General features: G+C 40.8%; 1 protein-coding gene across 5 annotated transcripts in view; it reads left to right on the top strand.

Moving 5' to 3' along the window:
• LOC306980043 (transcription factor 7-like 1-A) overlaps nt 1–17,700 on the top strand; it is a 35,038-nt gene extending 17,338 nt beyond the window's left edge. Inside the window, exons 4-13 of one of the 5 annotated variants that reach the window (XM_079579265.1) lie at nt 802–885; nt 8,528–8,663; nt 11,368–11,470; nt 12,958–13,041; nt 14,834–14,974; nt 15,079–15,241; nt 15,416–15,523; nt 16,101–16,152; nt 16,292–16,320; nt 16,952–17,090. In XM_079579265.1, coding sequence (XP_079435391.1) covers nt 802–885; nt 8,528–8,663; nt 11,368–11,470; nt 12,958–13,041; nt 14,834–14,974; nt 15,079–15,241; nt 15,416–15,523; nt 16,101–16,152; nt 16,292–16,314 — 894 coding nt within the window. In that variant the 3' untranslated portion in view covers nt 16,315–16,320; nt 16,952–17,090. Of the gene's footprint in view, nt 1–801; nt 886–8,527; nt 8,664–11,367; nt 11,471–12,957; nt 13,042–14,833; nt 14,975–15,078; nt 15,242–15,415; nt 15,524–16,100; nt 16,153–16,291; nt 16,321–16,951 lie in introns of all 5 variants that reach the window. The other 4 variants (XM_079579263.1, XM_079579264.1, XM_079579261.1 and 1 more) reach the window with 4 other exon arrangements.
• The last annotated feature ends 797 nt before the right edge of the window (nt 17,701–18,497 follow it).

Raw genomic sequence — 18,497 nt, 5'->3', positions numbered from 1 at the left:
TTTTTAACCAGCCATCCAAGCTTCCTTCCTCTTTACAAACTCTTAGTTAGGACTTTATTTTAAAAACTGACTTCACTGAAATGGCGACTCTGTATGAACATTTATTGGACAAAATTGTTATAAATATTTTTTTCTGTGCGTCGCTGTATTTCGTGCCCATAATATAAAATATAAATGTTGTATGAAAAAAAAATGTTTAATTTTCATATACACCACAAGAAAATCCCAATGTATGACAAGCCATTGTCTTATTGTCAATATCCAAACTAGGTGACAAAACAATGACATGCTTTAGGACCACATGCTGCACACCACAGGTACACATAATGTGGATGCTCATTGTTTAGAGTGTTACTCTTAGACTTAAAAAAAGGGAAAATATAACACTGTTAACATAAATGATTATCTATTCAATATTAGAGTGACCCGGTCTAAAGGTGAAAACAATCACTGGTGTCTTTTCCATGGCTGTTCTGGAAGTGGGGCTTCCTCCCAGCTGTCTGTTCCCACCAGCTCAGCCTCGACAGGCGCCCACAGCTGCCTCTTGTTTTTCTCTGACAAACGGCAGTTTCACAGTGGTCCACTCTGCTCTGTGTTCACACCGAGGCCTGAGCCAGAGCCACAGTTTACAGAATACTCTGTCTACTACAGGTGTCAGCTCTGCACTGCCCATGAACATGCACCACAGCACCTGGTGCACAATACACCATAACAGTTTGCACATGATGTAAAATGCCTTCATTAATGTTAATTCATTATGACAATGTTTGCATTTCTGAGACTTTTCTTTTTTCTCTACAGTATTTGCAGATGAAATGGCCTCTTTTGGATGTCCCTGGATCTGCAGCAATAAAAGACTCTCGCTCTCCCACTCCAGGACATCTAGTAAGTTCCTACACAGAGGAATGTATGTCACTAGCAATGTTTTAAACGTTTCATTTTAATTTTATTTATCACAAAAGCAAACAAACTCACTCACATACTGTATATACTGTATGTGAAACTTTCTTGCATTGCAGGGGGTTCTTGGAATGAAAAAAAAGGTTTTAATTTGAAATATGTTTTTCAGTAAAAGGTTTGACTTTAAGAGTATTTTAGCTCCATAACTCAATACTGAATCTATGATAAGTTGCTCACTACCGCTAATAGTACAACAGCATTCATGGTTTTTGCATTTGTAAATATATCCGTATTACTTACTGTAGCAGCTAATGGGATGTTTCCTTCAGGCTTCAAGACATTCATTTAATTATCAAATAAATCGTGCTTATTAGGGAATCCGTTTACTGCAAACTATCAGCATAATGTGGTTATTCACAGCAACAACCTTGTCGTGAGCATTTAAATGTCCCAGTTCCCATCAGCCCGTGCCCAGCCTTTCCCACAGGCCACAGAAAACAGCAGCCCCTGTGACTCTGTATATACTCCGTTCACCGCAGCAACTCAGTCCACAATGTATTTTAGAGACATATTGCTGTTCAAACTTAGGTGTGAACTAGTCATCTTGGCGTCGCACTGGAGTTAGACTTCTCAGGACCTCAGCATACCTGTTCTCATAGGGGTGTGTTCAGGAGCAAAACAGATAAGATCTGGTCATGGTGTTGTGCATTGAGAGCAGCCTTGACAGTCTGTTAGGTTTACTGAGGGCACTTCCTGGTTGTTGCGGTTTTTAAGTCACACAAGAGGTGTGGAGCAACTGTCTCTACCTTAGCTAAAGGAGTCATTTGGGCTCAGCCTCTTGACCTGACATGACAGATGCGCCTGTTGAGCTTGTGGTGGATCTCATAATCACTGTGATGCACATGATAAAGTGCTCATTGACTGCAGTCAAAGGGAAGCTGTTGTGAAGGCAATAGAGTTTGCTCATGGGAATGTTAGACTGACTTCTGTCAGAAAACAAATTACAGATTTTATAAGTCATGAAGCTGAACTCAATGTGACCTTACCCGTAACCTAATGGGGCACGCAATGCATTGTCTGGGTTTGCTGCAGATTTGAGTTAACCCTTAAAGTATATACAGTAAATTCATTAATCTGTGTGAATAAATAAATTCAAAACAATATTGTAATTCAATGTGCATTAAAGTGCACAGTGGTTTGAGGAGTTTTTGTTCTGCCTGTTTATCTACTCAGTTTCCTTTCTTCTGTTGTGTGGCCTTCGTCAGTTTGAACTAAAGTGGAGAATTCAACACTGACTGAAACATTGTAAGAAATAGTGAGATCTTATTATCATCCTCTGAAGTAAAAATGTTTAAAACTGTTAAACTGTTAATGTTAAACCAAAAGCAGAGGGTACCTTCAGTATTTGATCTGGTGACCTGCATTGAAAAGGTCATGTGATGAGAAGAGCTTTAATATGAGGCAGACAGAGGAGTGAGAGTGTGCCCGCTGTGCCCTCACCCCCACTCCGGGCCGGGCGCCCACTGGTCCTCTGTGTGGCTGCTGACAGGGAGCCAGCCTGATTATGTGCTCATTACTCCAGCTGAGCACAGAGGGAGTGAAGAGTAGCAGGCTGCCTCCCCAGGCCGCCTCCTCCCAGAGCCCACATGCACTAATGAGAGCAGGGGGAGCAGGGCACACATGTGGGGGGCCAAGGATTACTGCCCTGGGCCTACACAACCAGGGACACATTCAGGGAGGTAGTGACGAGGCACCAGAAAATATTGTTCATTCTATCTTTATTTTAGCAAAATTGTAGCAGCATATCGCCCAAAAATATGACAAGACAATACACAACTCTATGTTGCATGCAGTTTGACCTTTTGTTTCTACAGTATAGTGTTTTTGAAACTCCCAAGTGATAGCTTTATATGTAGTACTAGAACACGTGTAAAGAGTGTTGCGTCTAAGTATGAAGCAGATTTGAGAAATTGGGTTAGACCTGACTGCCACTGTGCAGAATGGCCCATAAGGCCTATATGCTAATCACAGCTCACTCGGGTCTGAGATCGTCAATTATTCAACAGACAGGTTAGTTTAGCATTCACTTGGTATTGCTTTTGGTAGTGATATGGTGCTGCTGCTGCTGCTGTGGTGGGAGTGGTAACATGCATTACCCCACTTACACACAGACGCGCGCACACACAAGTGTAAGGCACCCCAAAACCCCCCATTTCAGCTGTGAGTGCAGATCCCTATGAATAATACATCAAAGATGCTGCAGGTGATGCAGGACGGACCTGTCAGAGCATCACGAGTGGCCGAGCTGGGCACTCACACAAGTGGACGAAAGTAAAATAGCAGGTTTTTATAGGAATTAACTTGACTAGACCCCCCACATTGAGGTTATCCTGTGACTTGTTGCAATATGACCCGCTCATTAGACTTGGGCTTTAACAAACACTTGCAAGGACTGATGCACAACGTTAAATATCTGGTGTTTCATCTGTTCTCTCACAGTTGACCCACTTTTTATATCGTCAAAGTTACATATTTTTTCCATTTTAATTCTTCTACTTGTGTAAGTGGTGTTATTTAATGTAGTAACACCGCGTTCAATGTATACTCCTGCCATATATGCCTTTTGACTCCCAGTTGAGAACCGCTGCAATATTAGATAAAGAATTGAATCTCTAACAAGATACAACTGGCCCTCAATTTCAGCTCATTCTTTGGTCAAATATGGGTTGATGTGCATTTGACAAAGACTCAAGCGCAAACCTCAAACAATCAAGTTAGTTTGAGACTAGGCCTTGTCAGCATGTCATAAGTCACTTAGTCACCAAATTGTTTAAGTGAATGGAAGTGACAAGAGCTGGAGAGGCATTCCTCACATGCCTTTTGTCTGGTTTCTGATTTAACAATGACTCTTTAACACGGCTTAGTAGTTAAATGAGACTCTGGGATTTTGTTTCAAAGTGGTGCGTACACTTGCTTTAATTCTCTTCCCAGATCTCTGACTGATGCTGCTCCACTGAGATTTTCCCATTTTACACCAGGCACCAGCGAACAAGCGAGATCCATCATGAAATCAAAGGATTTGGGAAGTCTGAACTGAATACTGATCGTAACAACCTGTTGGGCCACTGCGGAGCCTTATCCTCTTTTTTATAGAATAGGAACCAGAAGCACAGCACAACTACTGCAATCCCAAATTATTGAGACACTATTATTGAATTTTAGTGCTGGTACATCTTGTTTATTTGGCATTAAGTAATATTAAGATTTGGATATTTGTTTTGTTTATATATATACTATATACTACTATATACTATATACTTCTTGTTTTCCTTACTCTATCACTATATACCTGAGGGGAGTGGATACTAGATAGTTAATGGACAGTACATATAAGGCTTGAAAATAGCTAATAAAATCGCCGTTTGCCAGCTTGCCAATGTCTTTACTTTACATAACTCCCTATTCTGATACCTGGTATTAATTATCATTTGCAGCTCTATTAGTCAGATTGTGAGCTTTTTCAAACTTGCATCGTGCTGCATTGGAGGATTTTCAGCTTCTCATTATTATTTTAACCTGCATTATTACTGCCATTGACCTTTTGAAAAAATGGTGACCAAACATGCAGCACACGTCGCCTTGTGATGAATGACAGTTTTTAGCGTGGTCCATTTAAAAGACATAGGACACGCTTGGTACCCTCTCACGTCCGCTTCCTGTTGCCGTTGACAAACAGGGCTTGGATTTCGCAGCATGCCAGGCATTCTTTTCAGCCTGTCTTTCCTGAAGTTTTGAAAGGCCCATAGCCTCCCACCCAGAATCGCCAAGCATAAAGACACACAAAGCTGTGGGGTTATTCAGTTTGTTCTAAGCTCTCTTCCCCATCGGCTGTTTGCCTAGTAATTCAATTCAGATGTGCAGGATCCAAAAACATGTTTGCTTGAATGAAATCCACCCCTCCACCCACTTTGACCAAGCACTGTGCTTTTCTTAGCTGTGTTCCAAGTTGGACAGCCAGGCGAGGTACTGCCACCTCTGCCTTTTTAACTTGTCATTGTAGACACCTTCTCTGCCCATGGCTCTGAGTCTTTTACCTTTAATACTCTCCCGGTTCTTAGTCTGTTGCATCACTAATGCTGCATTCATAAGCTGCTTGAGCGGGGCAACTTTTGGTGTTAGGAAGTTGTATGTATGACTTTGTTTTGAAAGTTTGGATATCAACATTGCTTTAACAAAAGTCTTTGTGGTACTCTCCTTAAATAGGCTGTGTGCAGCCTCCTTCACTCTCGTGTCAATCCAACAACACGGAATCACAATCAAAGTCTTATTCCCCAACTGTAGAAAACAGAAATGTATATATTTATATGAAAATTGTTTTTCATTAACTTAAATGATGTGCATTATATTTCAGACACGTTTCCTCCAGAACAAGTTAAATTTGTCCGTCCATTATTCTTTCACTGCACAGAGCCGGATTTGCAGCCTATGCCATCTGGTGCTAGGTGTTGCTTTATCCGACCTATCATGTAAATGCTGTTTATATTTAAAACAGGGCTCATGTTCTAAGTGGTTTTCCTTATTGCACCAGTCGCATGACGCATTCGTGGGCTTACTGAAAATATTACTGTCGCACATGGAGCAAGTAAATGGTAGAATTGATGTGTTCATGTTTAGTTTCTAGGACACGATTAGGCTGTTAGTCTTATACTGATTTGACATCACTGTTTGCTCTTAGACCTTTTTAAATGTTAACTTTATTTCTCAGATCATGAATATGTGTTAGATCTTAAGACAACTGGCCCAAACCCTTTAATCTTAGCCATTTCTGACACGTGCCTAACCTTGCGGGCTTAAAGTTACTATGGCAACACATGGAGGGCCAAACTACTGATGCACTTTTGATCCATGTTGCATCTTTACATTTTGACATTTGTAACATTTGTAACATTTGTGAAAACATGTTGAAGGCCTGACAGTGGAGGACGGAGGAGAAAAGAGAAGTTAATATGTTTTGCATCGACTCTGTAAAGGCTGTATTTGTGTAGCACAATTATGAATGAATTATGAATATGTAATATCATTTTCAATTCTCACACAACTATTTCCCAAAATGTTTTGCTGCCAAGGTGTGGGGGTCTTGAGCTGCTCTCACAGTGTTGGGGAAATCGGGCATATTGCACATGAAGTAGAACAACAAAGCAGTACTTAAATATACATGTGCTTTGGGAGATGGGGATTGTACTGTTACTATCAGGCTCGAGTGATGCCAAATCAAAGCCTTTCTGTTTGTGTGAAAATATGCACATTTCTTACGAAGACCTTATTCACAAAGGATGATATCAAAATATTTCTGTACAGTACAATACGATATTACCTTTGAAATCTTCAATTTCTTATAAATTATGTCCTAGTGCCACCAAAAACAAAATTTGTTCCTCAGGCTACCGTTAGCTCTTAACCAGGTCTATTACAGGACGATACCATATTACAAGAGCTAACCTAAAAGAGGACAAAAGCTTAAGCATCTAGTATCTCGACTAGAACTGCAGAAGCCTGAGCACCTGAACACACGCACACGCCAACTCCCGTACCACAGTTTGAGGGAAACTGGCACGGATCAGGGGTTGCCAAACTTTTGAGGTCAGGACTCCCAAAATTACCATGTAAACAATCCGGAACCCCCACTGCGAAAACAAATTATTAATATAAATTATGTTGAAAAAACATTTTAAATCTGGTTTAGTGTTTTATATTTGCATTGTTTGCTTTATTATGTGACCTCAATTCCCAAATCTATGCTACTTTAAGAATTATATCTTGAAACTCTCTTGGGACACCCAGCTCAGTGTTCGCGAACCTAAGGGGGTCCTGACCCTCACTTTGGGAACTGGTGACATAGAGTATGTTAGCTATTACCTCTGTTTAATAGATGAGCATTTGCACGACCAAGAACTTTACTGTAACTTGTAAACACGCACATAAATATTTTCCAAAGACCATTATTATTTACATTGTAAAGTTTTTTATTGAGCATATATATATATATACACACACACACACATATATATACACACATATATATATATATATATATATATGTTTATATATTTATATATATATCATACAGTTTTCAGGCCCCTATAGACCTATTTAATGCTTTATTTCTCATTGTGATTCATTTTTAATTTCTTAAATTATACATTTAATCATGCTATTTTGTCAAGTTATTCCAACATGTTCTAACATGTCTTAAGCAAAGTGTTCTTAATACAACCTTGTTTAACACAAGCAAATATTTTTCTCACTCCATCTGAATCAAAGGAAGCTTTAGACCAATTTACCCCGACATTTTAAAAAGAGGAAAAGGGCTGCACCCTTTTTAAAACAAGTATCAGGGAAAAAAGCCATTGGTAAATTTTGGAACAATTCTCGGAGTGGTGCAGCAGGAGAGTGTACAGGAGTCTGAATGCGGACCTTGTTTCACAGCAGACCACGTTGGAGAGGTTTGGACTGGGGGGGTGGGGGGTTGAGAAGGGGATATTGAAGAAAGGTTAGCCCAGAGGAACAAGACTCCTTTCTCCCCCCACCCCTCGACCCTCCCATGTGACAAGTCGAGCCAACAAGTGCCCCATTCAGCCAAGCAGCCAGGGGAAATTACTGCTGAGCAGAGTGCTGCTAATGAAAGTAGAGACGCTGCTTATTATTATTATTGTCTTCAGTCCCTTCATAACCATAATGTTGCACAGATTGGGCAAATGAACAGCTCTCTTAATTTAAGTTAATAGGCTTTAAAATGGCATGTTTAGCACCATACATTTTAAGTAGGAAATGATGCCTTGTGTTAAACATTAAGAAGTCTACATATTTTGCAGTCTTGATTGTTGAGGATGTGAGTTGGTTTGAATGATGGCTGAACAATGATCTCCTACGACAGAGGCTTAACTGCTTTCAAGCATGATACTTCATTAGTCACCGGATATTTAAAGGATTTTGTATTGTTTCATTCATTCTAGTCTTTGCGATTTTTTCTAGAAATTCTGGTTATTTTTTTGTATGTTTTTGTAAGTTTTTTGTTGTTGCGTATAGACCTAATGAAGCATGTGTGTTTGTGTGAATCATATGGCTCCAATGAAATGATATTGAAAAAACAAATATCTTAAATGGCAAGTGCTCTCTCATAAGTTGTGCAACATTCGTAAGTCAAGGTCATACCATGTCTGTTTTGCACTAGATGATGCTTCCTCCTTGTCCTACCTTAGTCTTCGTGTATGTGGGTCATTGGTGTGAGCACTTGGACTCGGTGGCACTGCTGTTTTTCTGGTCTGGACTGAACAAACAGTTCTCTCCTGCGCTAAATAGCCGTAATGCTTTTGGCATGTGTCTGCAAGGCTTTTTAGTGTTTCTTGGTGCTCTTCCAGATTGCATCACAGGGCTAGTCACACGATGTTTACCATGCAGACCACTCACACATGACGGCTCCTGTTTACTAAATGCTGATTCCTGGAACAAAGGCCAACGTAAAAACCTTGTAAAGATTAGCATCCTTTCCTGTGCATATGTAGGAGGAGTACTTGGCATTTATTTGCAGGTTTTTGATGTATTTGCTGTTTCTTGTTTTGTTTTTCAGTCCAACAAAGTGCCAGTGGTGCAGCATGCCCACCATGTCCATCCTCTGACGCCACTCATCACCTACAGCAACGAACACTTCTCCCCCGGCACACCCCCATCACACCTATCGCCAGAAATACTTGACCCAAAAACAGGTAAAGACCAAAAATATTTCCATTATGGTTTTGTGATCATGGCAAAAATTATATGTTAACATTTCTCAATAGCAGTTATTATTAAGGTTTATACCATGGTCTGGGTGAATACTCTATTCTGATTGGCTTACTGGCGTGCGTTAAAACTGTATAACGCACAGATAGTCCGGCAACAGTTAAATCACGTTCTATATTACTCCACTGCAGCTGTTTCCATAGTAGCAAAAAACCTTTGAGCTGGAACTAGTTTCAGGTAAAACAGCTTAAAACATAACAAAAAAAACTCCTGAAAAAGCAAACAGTCATGGTCAGTTATGGTCATACCGCCTTTGCGATGCCCAATCCCGTCAGACCTTGGAGCTAAGCAGGGAAGGGCCTGGTCGGTACTTGGATGGGAGACCGTTTAGTAACACCAGGAAGCCTAACGAATGTAGTGTGTGAGTGGTTGGTGGTCGGAGGAGCCGATGGCGCAGACTGGTTGCCTCGCTTCCGTCAGTCTACCCCCAGGGCAGCTGTGGCTACAATAGTAGCTTACCACCACCAAGTAGGGAGTGAATGAATAATGCAATGTAAAGCGTCTTTGAGTGTCCAGAAAAGCGCTATATAAAACCAATGCATTATTATTATTATTAACAGGCCACAATGAACAGTTTTAGTTTGAGGGATCATGGTATAAGCAGATTAAACAACTCGGAACCGTATGTTATCTATTATAGAAAACGCTATCTCAATGGCCGCCGCCTGGGCGCCGCCATGTTTATTTCCCATACCGACTTTGAAGCTAAGCAGGAAAGTGCCTGGTTAGAACTGGGATGGGAGACCGTTCCTCCGATGCTAAGCAGGGAAAGGCCTGGTTAGGACTGGGATGGGAGACCGTTTGGGAACACCAGGAAGCCTGGCGACAGTACTGAGTGTGTGCGTGGATGGTGCGTGGTTGGTGTTATTACATCCGCGGCCGGCCCCCACGTGACGAGTCCCACAGCTCGCGGGCATTGGCCACGGGTCCATATGGACCGCGGTGCTGCTGTCCGAGGACAACCCGCCGTCACACAAACGCGAGTGCACGCGATCTGACTGCCGTGCGTGTGCGCGCGTACAAACAGGGCGATGTGTGTGTGCGCGCGTGTGTGTATGTATGTGTGCGCGTGCGCATCCAAACAGGGCCATGTGTGCGTGTGCGTATGTGTGTGCGTGTGCGTGCGTGCCCAAAACCTCCTCAAACACGAGCCTCTAATCACACGCGCTGCTCCGACTGATTTATCCTCCGTGTGCGTAAAAGCGAAAATGACACTACAACTTAACGAGCGCATGGCCTGCACTGCGTAGTTTTTTTTCTTTTTATCTTTTTTTTTACTTTGCTGCTGTACCATTTGTTTTCTATTTTGCTTTCACGTATTGAGCCCAGAGGTACATTTTATTCTAAAGCAGCTTGGAAAGCATTGCCAATTTTATTGTAAGGTTATAAATACTGTCTAACAACGATAATTAGGCTATTTCATTTCAAAACCTACTCATTATTTTTTGGATTGTAAACTACCGTGATGCACCAAACCACGGGTCCTGCACCGTGAACCAAACCGTTAGAGCTGATCCCCTAATATTTATCCATAATTATTCCACTGTCTCTTGAATTCTATTCCCTGAGTTTAGCGAAAATATTGTCGTTGTAGTTTATAAGAAAGGAGCACGGGTGCATCAAACACTCCAATTGCAGTTTGTTTGACTTTTTTTTTTGCATTCATTCTTTTACTCATTTGTAGTGGCCATAGTTTTTGGCATGGGTTGGGAACCACTGGTCTACAGCTGCACTGTGTGACGGGTTGGACATTTCTTTGTAATCACTCATAATCTCAGAATATCAAATGTGGAGACTAGCGAGGCCCGGCCGAAGGCCGGGTCTCAGCTAGTACAGTTTTAATGCACTTTGTGGAGGAACACAGCTCCGCTACGCATTGTAGTGTTCTTGCCTCCACATCGTGCAGTGAAACTGTATTATGCACGGCTCCTCATTGTTTAATCCTTACATGTTTTTGTAAACCGGTGAAACAGTTCTTATAAAGTCTTAATTCTTTCAGACGGCTCAAACGTGTAAAGGTAAAATAATGCAACATCTTTAATCCTAGTATCTGACAGAATGAACCTTTAAAGTTATACTACCAACAAGTAGACACAATGACTGTTACTAACCTTATAAAGTCTGTTGCTTAAAAGAGTTACTTATCGACAATATATTCAGATTCAGATTCAGGAGACTTTATTTCTCCCCTGTAATTATACCATTATAATAATAATAGAAGAAATAGTGATGAAAAATGTCTGTATAACTCTCCACAGAGTCCTTGTGAGTCAGGTATGGAGCCATAGGAAATGTGTGCAGCCATATTTTAAAGCGTAACCACTAAAATATACTGAGTGCATGGCTGAGTGGAGCTTGTTTGCTTTAAGAGGTTTCTATTTTTCCACTGTGAAAACCGGTTACTCTGCAACTATGCAGCACTTCAACTGACCACATCCAACTGTGACACAAAGAACTTAAATTGTAGGACGAAGGTTATTAACCCAGTGCCAAGTATCTTCTTAAGAAATGAAGTTAAATAAAACACAAGTAGGCCTGTCAGTTGCAAAAGTGCAGTTAAAATATTCTGTTACATACAATGACTATAGCATCTTCCTTGTTGTAAAAGTGTGTCTTTGTGTGTTGAAGGTATCCCCCGGACCCCACACCCGTCTGAGCTCTCGCCATATTACCCTCTGTCCCCTGGAGCAGTCGGCTCTATAGCACACCCGCTGGGATGGCTCATGCCACAGTAAGTCTCCACTTTACTCAAGAAAACCCCTGTCTGCTGTTTTTGTTTTCACTGTCAGTGAAGACTGTTGGCCGCCGATTTTGGACATCTTTAAGTTGCATTGTCAACTTGTGATACTGGAGCCTAGTGATTAGCCTCCTAATTCCCTTAAAATGTTATAGAACAATATCTGATTTTGAAGATGGATTTTTTTGTTGTGTAGTATATGTTTTATGCCACTGCAGGCCTTCATTGTAAACTTTGCATTTTGATAAAAATGTAAAGTTTACAATGAAGGCCTGCATCATTGCAGTGGATTTCTGGCCACCCTCACTTCTCTGATTAGCTCATGTGACTGAACAGGATTGTAAGATCTAGAAAAGCATTTGGCTTATACTCAAATACCACAGACTTTAATAGTTTTAAATGAGATCATTCAGGGAGTTCAACTTTAAATACAAATATATTGATGTTGGTTTATTTATAAAAGCAGTTTGGGGCATGACACGGTGAAAATATTTGACTAATGCTACTTTCTAATTAGAAATAACTATTAATACTGGTTAAGGACGTTTACATGAATAAATACTATTAATGTCTAAGAGTTGCTATTGAAATTGGGTCACACAAAAAATTAGTACACACTGGACAATGCAAAATAAACTCATTTTGAAATGTTGTTAATTGCATTCAAGTGTTGAAAAAGTCTATCATCTTAAAGGAATAGGCCACCGTTTTTACATACTAAAATATGTTCTTACCTCACTTTAGTCGAGTTAATATATCCCCGTCTGGTCTTTGTCCGTGCGCTCTGTCACGCAAACGGAGCACATACGCAGCCTCTCCCACATGTCACATAGCTCCGAAAAAGCTCACGATAGAAGCTACCAAGCTCTTCCACGTGTTCCCTATTTAAATAAAGTTACGTGAAGTGTTTTCATGCGAAGTATATTTACCCAGAAATGTAGCATGTCAATTTTATAAGCAAATAAAAAGGGGGACTATATTGTAAGGCGTAATGATACGAGGAGCAAAACGTCCGCGCAGTAACTCCTAAAGACTTCCCCCGCTCACTTCCGTCAATAACCTTTAGGAGTTACTGCGCGGACGTTTTACTCCTCGTATCATTACGCCTTACAATATAGTCCCCCTTTTTATTTGCTTATAAAATCGACATGCTACATTTCTGGGTAAATATACTTCGCATGAAAACACTTCACGTAACTTTATTTAAATAGGGAACACGTGGAAGAGCTTGGTAGCTTCTATCGTGAGCTTTTTCGGAGCTATGTGACATGTGGGAGAGGCTGCGTATGTGCTCCGTTTGCGTGACAGAGCGCACGGACAAAGACCAGACGGGGATATATTAACTCGACTAAAGTGAGGTAAGAACATATTTTAGTATGTAAAAACGGTGGCCTATTCCTTTAAGTCAATCACACTTGTTGAGCTGAGTTAGCAGTGTTTGGACTGTGTTGCGTTCCTGACTTTGTGCTCTTGTCTTTTAGGCAGGGCCAGCACATGTACTCCATCCCTCCGGGAGGGTTTCGTCACCCATATCCAGCGCTCGCCATGAATGCCTCTATGTCCAGGTGAGAGGATCATGTTCAACAACACCCCCATCATCCCAAAGGGAGACATTTAATATCTGTGCTCCTATGACTGGATGCTGTAATCACATTTCTTGAGCTTTTCTTCACCAGCCTTCTTAAACAATGTGTTAAACAAATGGCTGGTGTGCCGTTTTAGAGCCCTATTGTGCGCTTTGTTGAGACGTTTGTGCAACACAGTTAATATAAAAACCTTAGGATATACCTTCAAGAGGACATTTTTTAAAGTCACGCTAACTTGTGATATGAAACAGACTGGGCTGTAACAAAAGAGTACAAAGCCCTTTTGTTTTAGCTTAAATGATTCATAAAATTTAATATAAATCTTTTTATACAGTAGCTAAAATATATACACTTGAGCACAGTGCATAAAGATGAAAGAGTTGAGTGAATCGATTAGGACCAATCAAAGCGTCTTCACATCAGTCTGAGCTCTGACTTCTGTCAGAACTGTACACATTTGTAGAAAGCCTTCCGGTGCTGGTGTAAAATGAAATATTCAGGTTCTTTGTGATCAATAATACACACCATCTGCCCTAATAGACAGTTCATATGAAATCAGCTAAGGAATAGTAATAAAGTTAATTTGGGCTAAACAAACAATTTTAAGAGCAACATTTTATAAATTTAAGTAGTAACATATTTCTGAGTATTCCTTGTGACCCACAGAATAATTACAGTCGTCAAAATAATGTGTTGCATTAGTGCCTGAGTTTCTTTTAATGCTTTGAGACCAACATCTTGAAGCTCAGTGCGTCTTTTTCAAAAGTAAAGCCACCAGCCTATGTTATACAGTTCAATCATTTCCCCCTTTTACGACTCAGCGCTGCATTGTATTAACGATTGGATATCGGGCGAGATATTATAAACGTGCACTGTGCGTGGTCTGAGAGAGTGGACTCGGGTGTCACATGTTTCACCATACAAACAACATACTTCACTTTTCTAAGAAATAAAAGGCCTTTTCAAAAGTCTATATTTGCTCTGAACAAAGCGTCTAACTTATTGTGCCACTAGATATAGTATGGGTCTATAACTATTGCAAATAACTCTACATTTTTGAACTTTTAACCATGAGATGTTGTTCCCTCATCAAAAACACAACCTGAACCAGTATTTTGCTTCCTTCATGCCGGCATGAGAAACCTGTTTGCTTTGGTAGTTTCTGAATCTACAATTGAAAGCTCTCTGATCTGGATTCTGAAATGGATAGAACCCAAAAATGTCCACATATTCAAAGCCCTTACACCGAGACATGTATTCAAATTATACAGCACGGTAGTGGTTAGCGCTCTCGCTTCACAGCTAGAAGGTCCAGGGTTCGATTCCCACCAGGGACAGGGCCTTTCTGTGTGGAGTTTGCATGTTCTCCTCGTGTCTGCGTAGGTTTCCTCCGGGTACTCCGGTTTCCCCTACCACTAAAAACATGTACAATAGGCCAGGATGAATGATGTGTCTGCGTGTATGTATGGTTGTGGTCAGAGGGACCATTGGTGCAGATATGTGCAGTTGCGACAGCGTTTCTGTCAGTCTCCCCCAGGGGAAACTGAAGCTACAAACGTAGCTTACCACCACAGAGTATGGAGTGAATGTACCATTGTCTCATGTAAAGCGCTTTGTGACTATGTCTGTGAAAGGCGCTATATAAATAAAGATCTTCTTCTTCTAAAATGTGAAATTTCAATGCCGAGGTGCACAAATGCATGATATGATATGTCCACTTTAAGATCGTCTTGCTCTTAATACTTAAAGTGTTGTGTATTTTTCCCCTCAGTTTGGTGTCCAGTCGCTTCTCCCCTCACATGGTGACCCCACCTCCACACAGTCTGCACCAGACCGGCATACCCCATCCCGCAATCGTCTCACCCGCCATAAAGCAGGAACCAAGCGGCGACATGAGCCCCTCAATGCACGCGTAAGTACCAATAAAACACCTTCACAGCAGCACAAGTTTCTGCTGTTTGTTCGTCTTGAATGCGCTGTCACGGTTAACGACATCTTTTAAATGTTTTGGATTAGCAGAAAATCACCTGTACCGTCGAAGAAAGAGGAGGACAAGAAACCACATATCAAAAAGCCCCTGAACGCTTTCATGCTGTATATGAAGGAGATGAGAGCCAAAGTAGTGGCAGAGTGCACCCTGAAAGAGAGCGCTGCTATCAACCAGATCCTCGGACGGCGGGTAAAGATTGCAGAAAAATAGACCTTTCCCACTATCCCTCTATGTGTGTGTGTGTGTGTGTGTGTGTGTGTGTGTGTGTGTGTGTGTGTGTGTGTGTGCGTGCGTGCGTGCGTGCGTGCGTGTGTGTGTGTTTTATCCGTGCTTTGATGCATCTTTTGCCTTCTTTTTCCACAGTGGCACTCCCTGTCCAGAGAGGAGCAAGCCAAATACTACGAGCTGGCCCGAAAGGAGAGGCAGCTCCACTCGCAGCTTTACCCGGGATGGTCAGCACGAGATAACTATGTAAGTTTCCTGTTGCACCGTGTCTTAAAATAGTCACAGCTAAACATGACAGAATAGACTCTTAAAAAAAAAAAAGGAAAAAAAAGTGGCATATTCTGGCAATGAAGAAAGAAAACTAAATTGAACATTGCTGTGATTAATGTTTCATTTAAAAAGTACTTTGTTTTCATAGAACCCTGGTTAAGACATTATGTAGTCATTTGTAGGATGTGGACTGGATTTGGAATAGAGATGAGTGCGTCAGTTTTAGGCTGTGCGAGCAAAAACAAAGTGTGAACCATAGTCAGATGTAAGACTGTATTGATTTGAAGACATATTACATTATATCTTCCATAAAGCTAAAATTGTCATAGCTATAATTTGGTGATATATTCTGCAACCCTAATGTGTGGGATTGCAGTTGAATGTAGTTTACAAAATACATTGTCTGTAGTTTTTTGACTCATCTCAGTTCTTAGAGAACTGATTACAAATTAAATCTATTGTGCACATTAAGTAATTCTCTGCTTTGTTACAATACTGTCTGGACTGGAATGTACTGGTGATTGTAATGAAATACAACATTGTATTTTTGCAGGGAAAAAGGAAAAAGAGGAAGAGAGACAATAAGCCTGACTCAAAGCCAGAAGGTAAGAGCTTCCTACTTTTAAGTGGCAAATTTTATTTCCTTAAATCAATACTCAACTTTCACTTTCGAAAAAAATAATCAACCCTTACTCCCTTTACTAACACAACTAACCTCTTTTCCCACTTTGCTTTAATAACCAGCTTATGAACTGCAGTGCCAATAGTGGCAGGTATGTCTGCTGTTGTGTAAAAACATTTGACGTCTGCCCGCCTACAATGGGTTCAGGAAGTGTTCATACCTCTGTTGAATCTTATTATGTTGAAGACACTGAAAATAAACTCTGAAAAAAAGTAATCTTGGATGATATGGAGGCTCTACATTTTGTATTATGGGCAATGAATAGAATAAGCACACACTGACCTAAACAAGTATTATAATATTCAAAACAGCACAACTGTGATAGAGAGCAGAGGAATAGGTCTACAGTTGTTCATCTGAGATCTTATATTCACGGAAAATTCAGTTTTTAATATATTTGGTACATTTTTTATTTCAGCATTTTGTACCTAAATTAAATAGGAAGGACAAAAAGTGGTTTAAAACCTTTCTGAACACACTGTACATCATTCATGGTTAATAGTATTGCATTTTCTAGATTCAGATTTTATTTTTTTCTCCATTAAACATGCATATCATCTGTCCAGCGTAACAGTGCTTTGTCCGACTTGAGTAGTTGTTGATGCTTAAGGACAAAAGTGTTTTCTAACCATCGACTCACTTCTGTCGCCAGCACCATTGAGGGACATGCGCCACATTTGAACATGTATAATTTACCACTGTTGTTCGTATGTTTGCCCCAGACTTCTCCATAAGAAACAAGAAGCAGTGCGTCCAGTACTTGCCGTCGGAGAAGATGTGCGACAGCCCAGCCTCGTCCCATGGCAGCATGTTGGACTCTCCCGCCACCCCGTCGGCCGCCCTGGCCTCCCCCGCCGCCCCAGCTGCCACTCACTCAGAGCAGGCCCAGCCGCTATCGCTAACCACCAAACCAGAGGGGCGCATGCATCATCATTTCTCTGTCCTAGGGAAGGCGTCCGGGCCGTCCTCGTCCCAGTCCGCTCACTCCACCGGTACTTCAGGTAGCAGCCAGCCCATGACACCCATCCTGACCAGGCCTATCCCGTTTACCTCTCTGCCCCCTTCTATGCTCTCGCCGCCCTCTCCTTTCCACCAGGCCCTGCATTCCCATCATGCCCTGTTCCAGTCACAGCCCCTCTCGCTGGTTACTAAGCCGACTGAATAAATTTGTTGCATTTATTGTGCTGTATATTGCTTTTCTTTGAAATAGTTATTAGAACAACTGTTTTTAATAATAGAAAAGGAAGGAATATTATTGGTCAATATTTGACTGTTTCCTTTTCTACATCTCTCAATGAAACAATATGTATTTTTTGTAAAGTTTTACTGCAGAACTGGTTTCTTTTTAATGCATTTATTCAATGAACCTCTTGTATAAAAGATCCAATGTATATAACATTTCTTTATAAAAAAACAACGAAATGGCAGAAAAACATGTTTTTTTCTTTTTAGCCAAAATCAGATTAATGTTAGTATTATGTTGAAGTCCTACGCGAATAATTGCTGCCCTCTTTTTAATTCACAAGTGTGTGCCCCTTCTTTGACATGTTAAATAAATATTTGAAATTGTTTCTTAAAATGTCTTCTCCTTTCTATAAAACAATAATTATTTTTTTACCACTGTTGCTGTTTTTTTCCCTCCACATTCCAGGCCCATGTAACTACATCAGTCATTTTATTTCCTTGCTCTTAAACTCAGTCATTCCACATCTCAATAAAACCTTGCTGATGGGAGACAGGAATTTAATGCTTAATAAAATGGAGTTAGGCTAACCACACTGGAAAATATGAGCTTGTGCCAACCAAGGCCACAAAACAGTAGGCTCGAAATAAATGCAAATAAAACAATAATAAACATCTGCCACTTCATTGTAAAGAGGGTCCCATTACAATGACAAAAAAACAGGTCAGTCCCATCCCGGCGCTAGTTCTGTGCTCAGCATTTGCTTTTAGTGCATTTTGATTCACCGTTTGGCACACTGCTCAGTATTTAATTAACTGAGAGGTAATAGGATGGAGCCCGTGGGACCTCATTAGGCTTTTCAATTAGCGGAAAATACACAAGATGGGTTACAGTTTTTGGTGGCTTTGGACAAGAGGAGGAGCTGCCAGGATGGACCAAATACAAACAAGCAAAGCAGGATCGATTGACATCTCGCTTTCTGCGTTGTGGATGCTGTGCCTCTTTTTCTTTTTTTACTATTATTACTTAAAGCCACACCGCGTAGAATTTTACCCAATAAATAAAATTGAAATACAAGCATTTAT

The sequence above is a fragment of the Gobius niger genome (genome assembly GCF_951799975.1).
Source record: "Gobius niger genome assembly, chromosome: 1".
Classification (NCBI taxonomy): domain Eukaryota; kingdom Metazoa; phylum Chordata; class Actinopteri; order Gobiiformes; family Gobiidae; genus Gobius; species Gobius niger.
The sequence above is the reverse complement of the archived record's forward strand: the minus strand, read 5'-3'. Positions and strand labels throughout refer to the sequence as shown.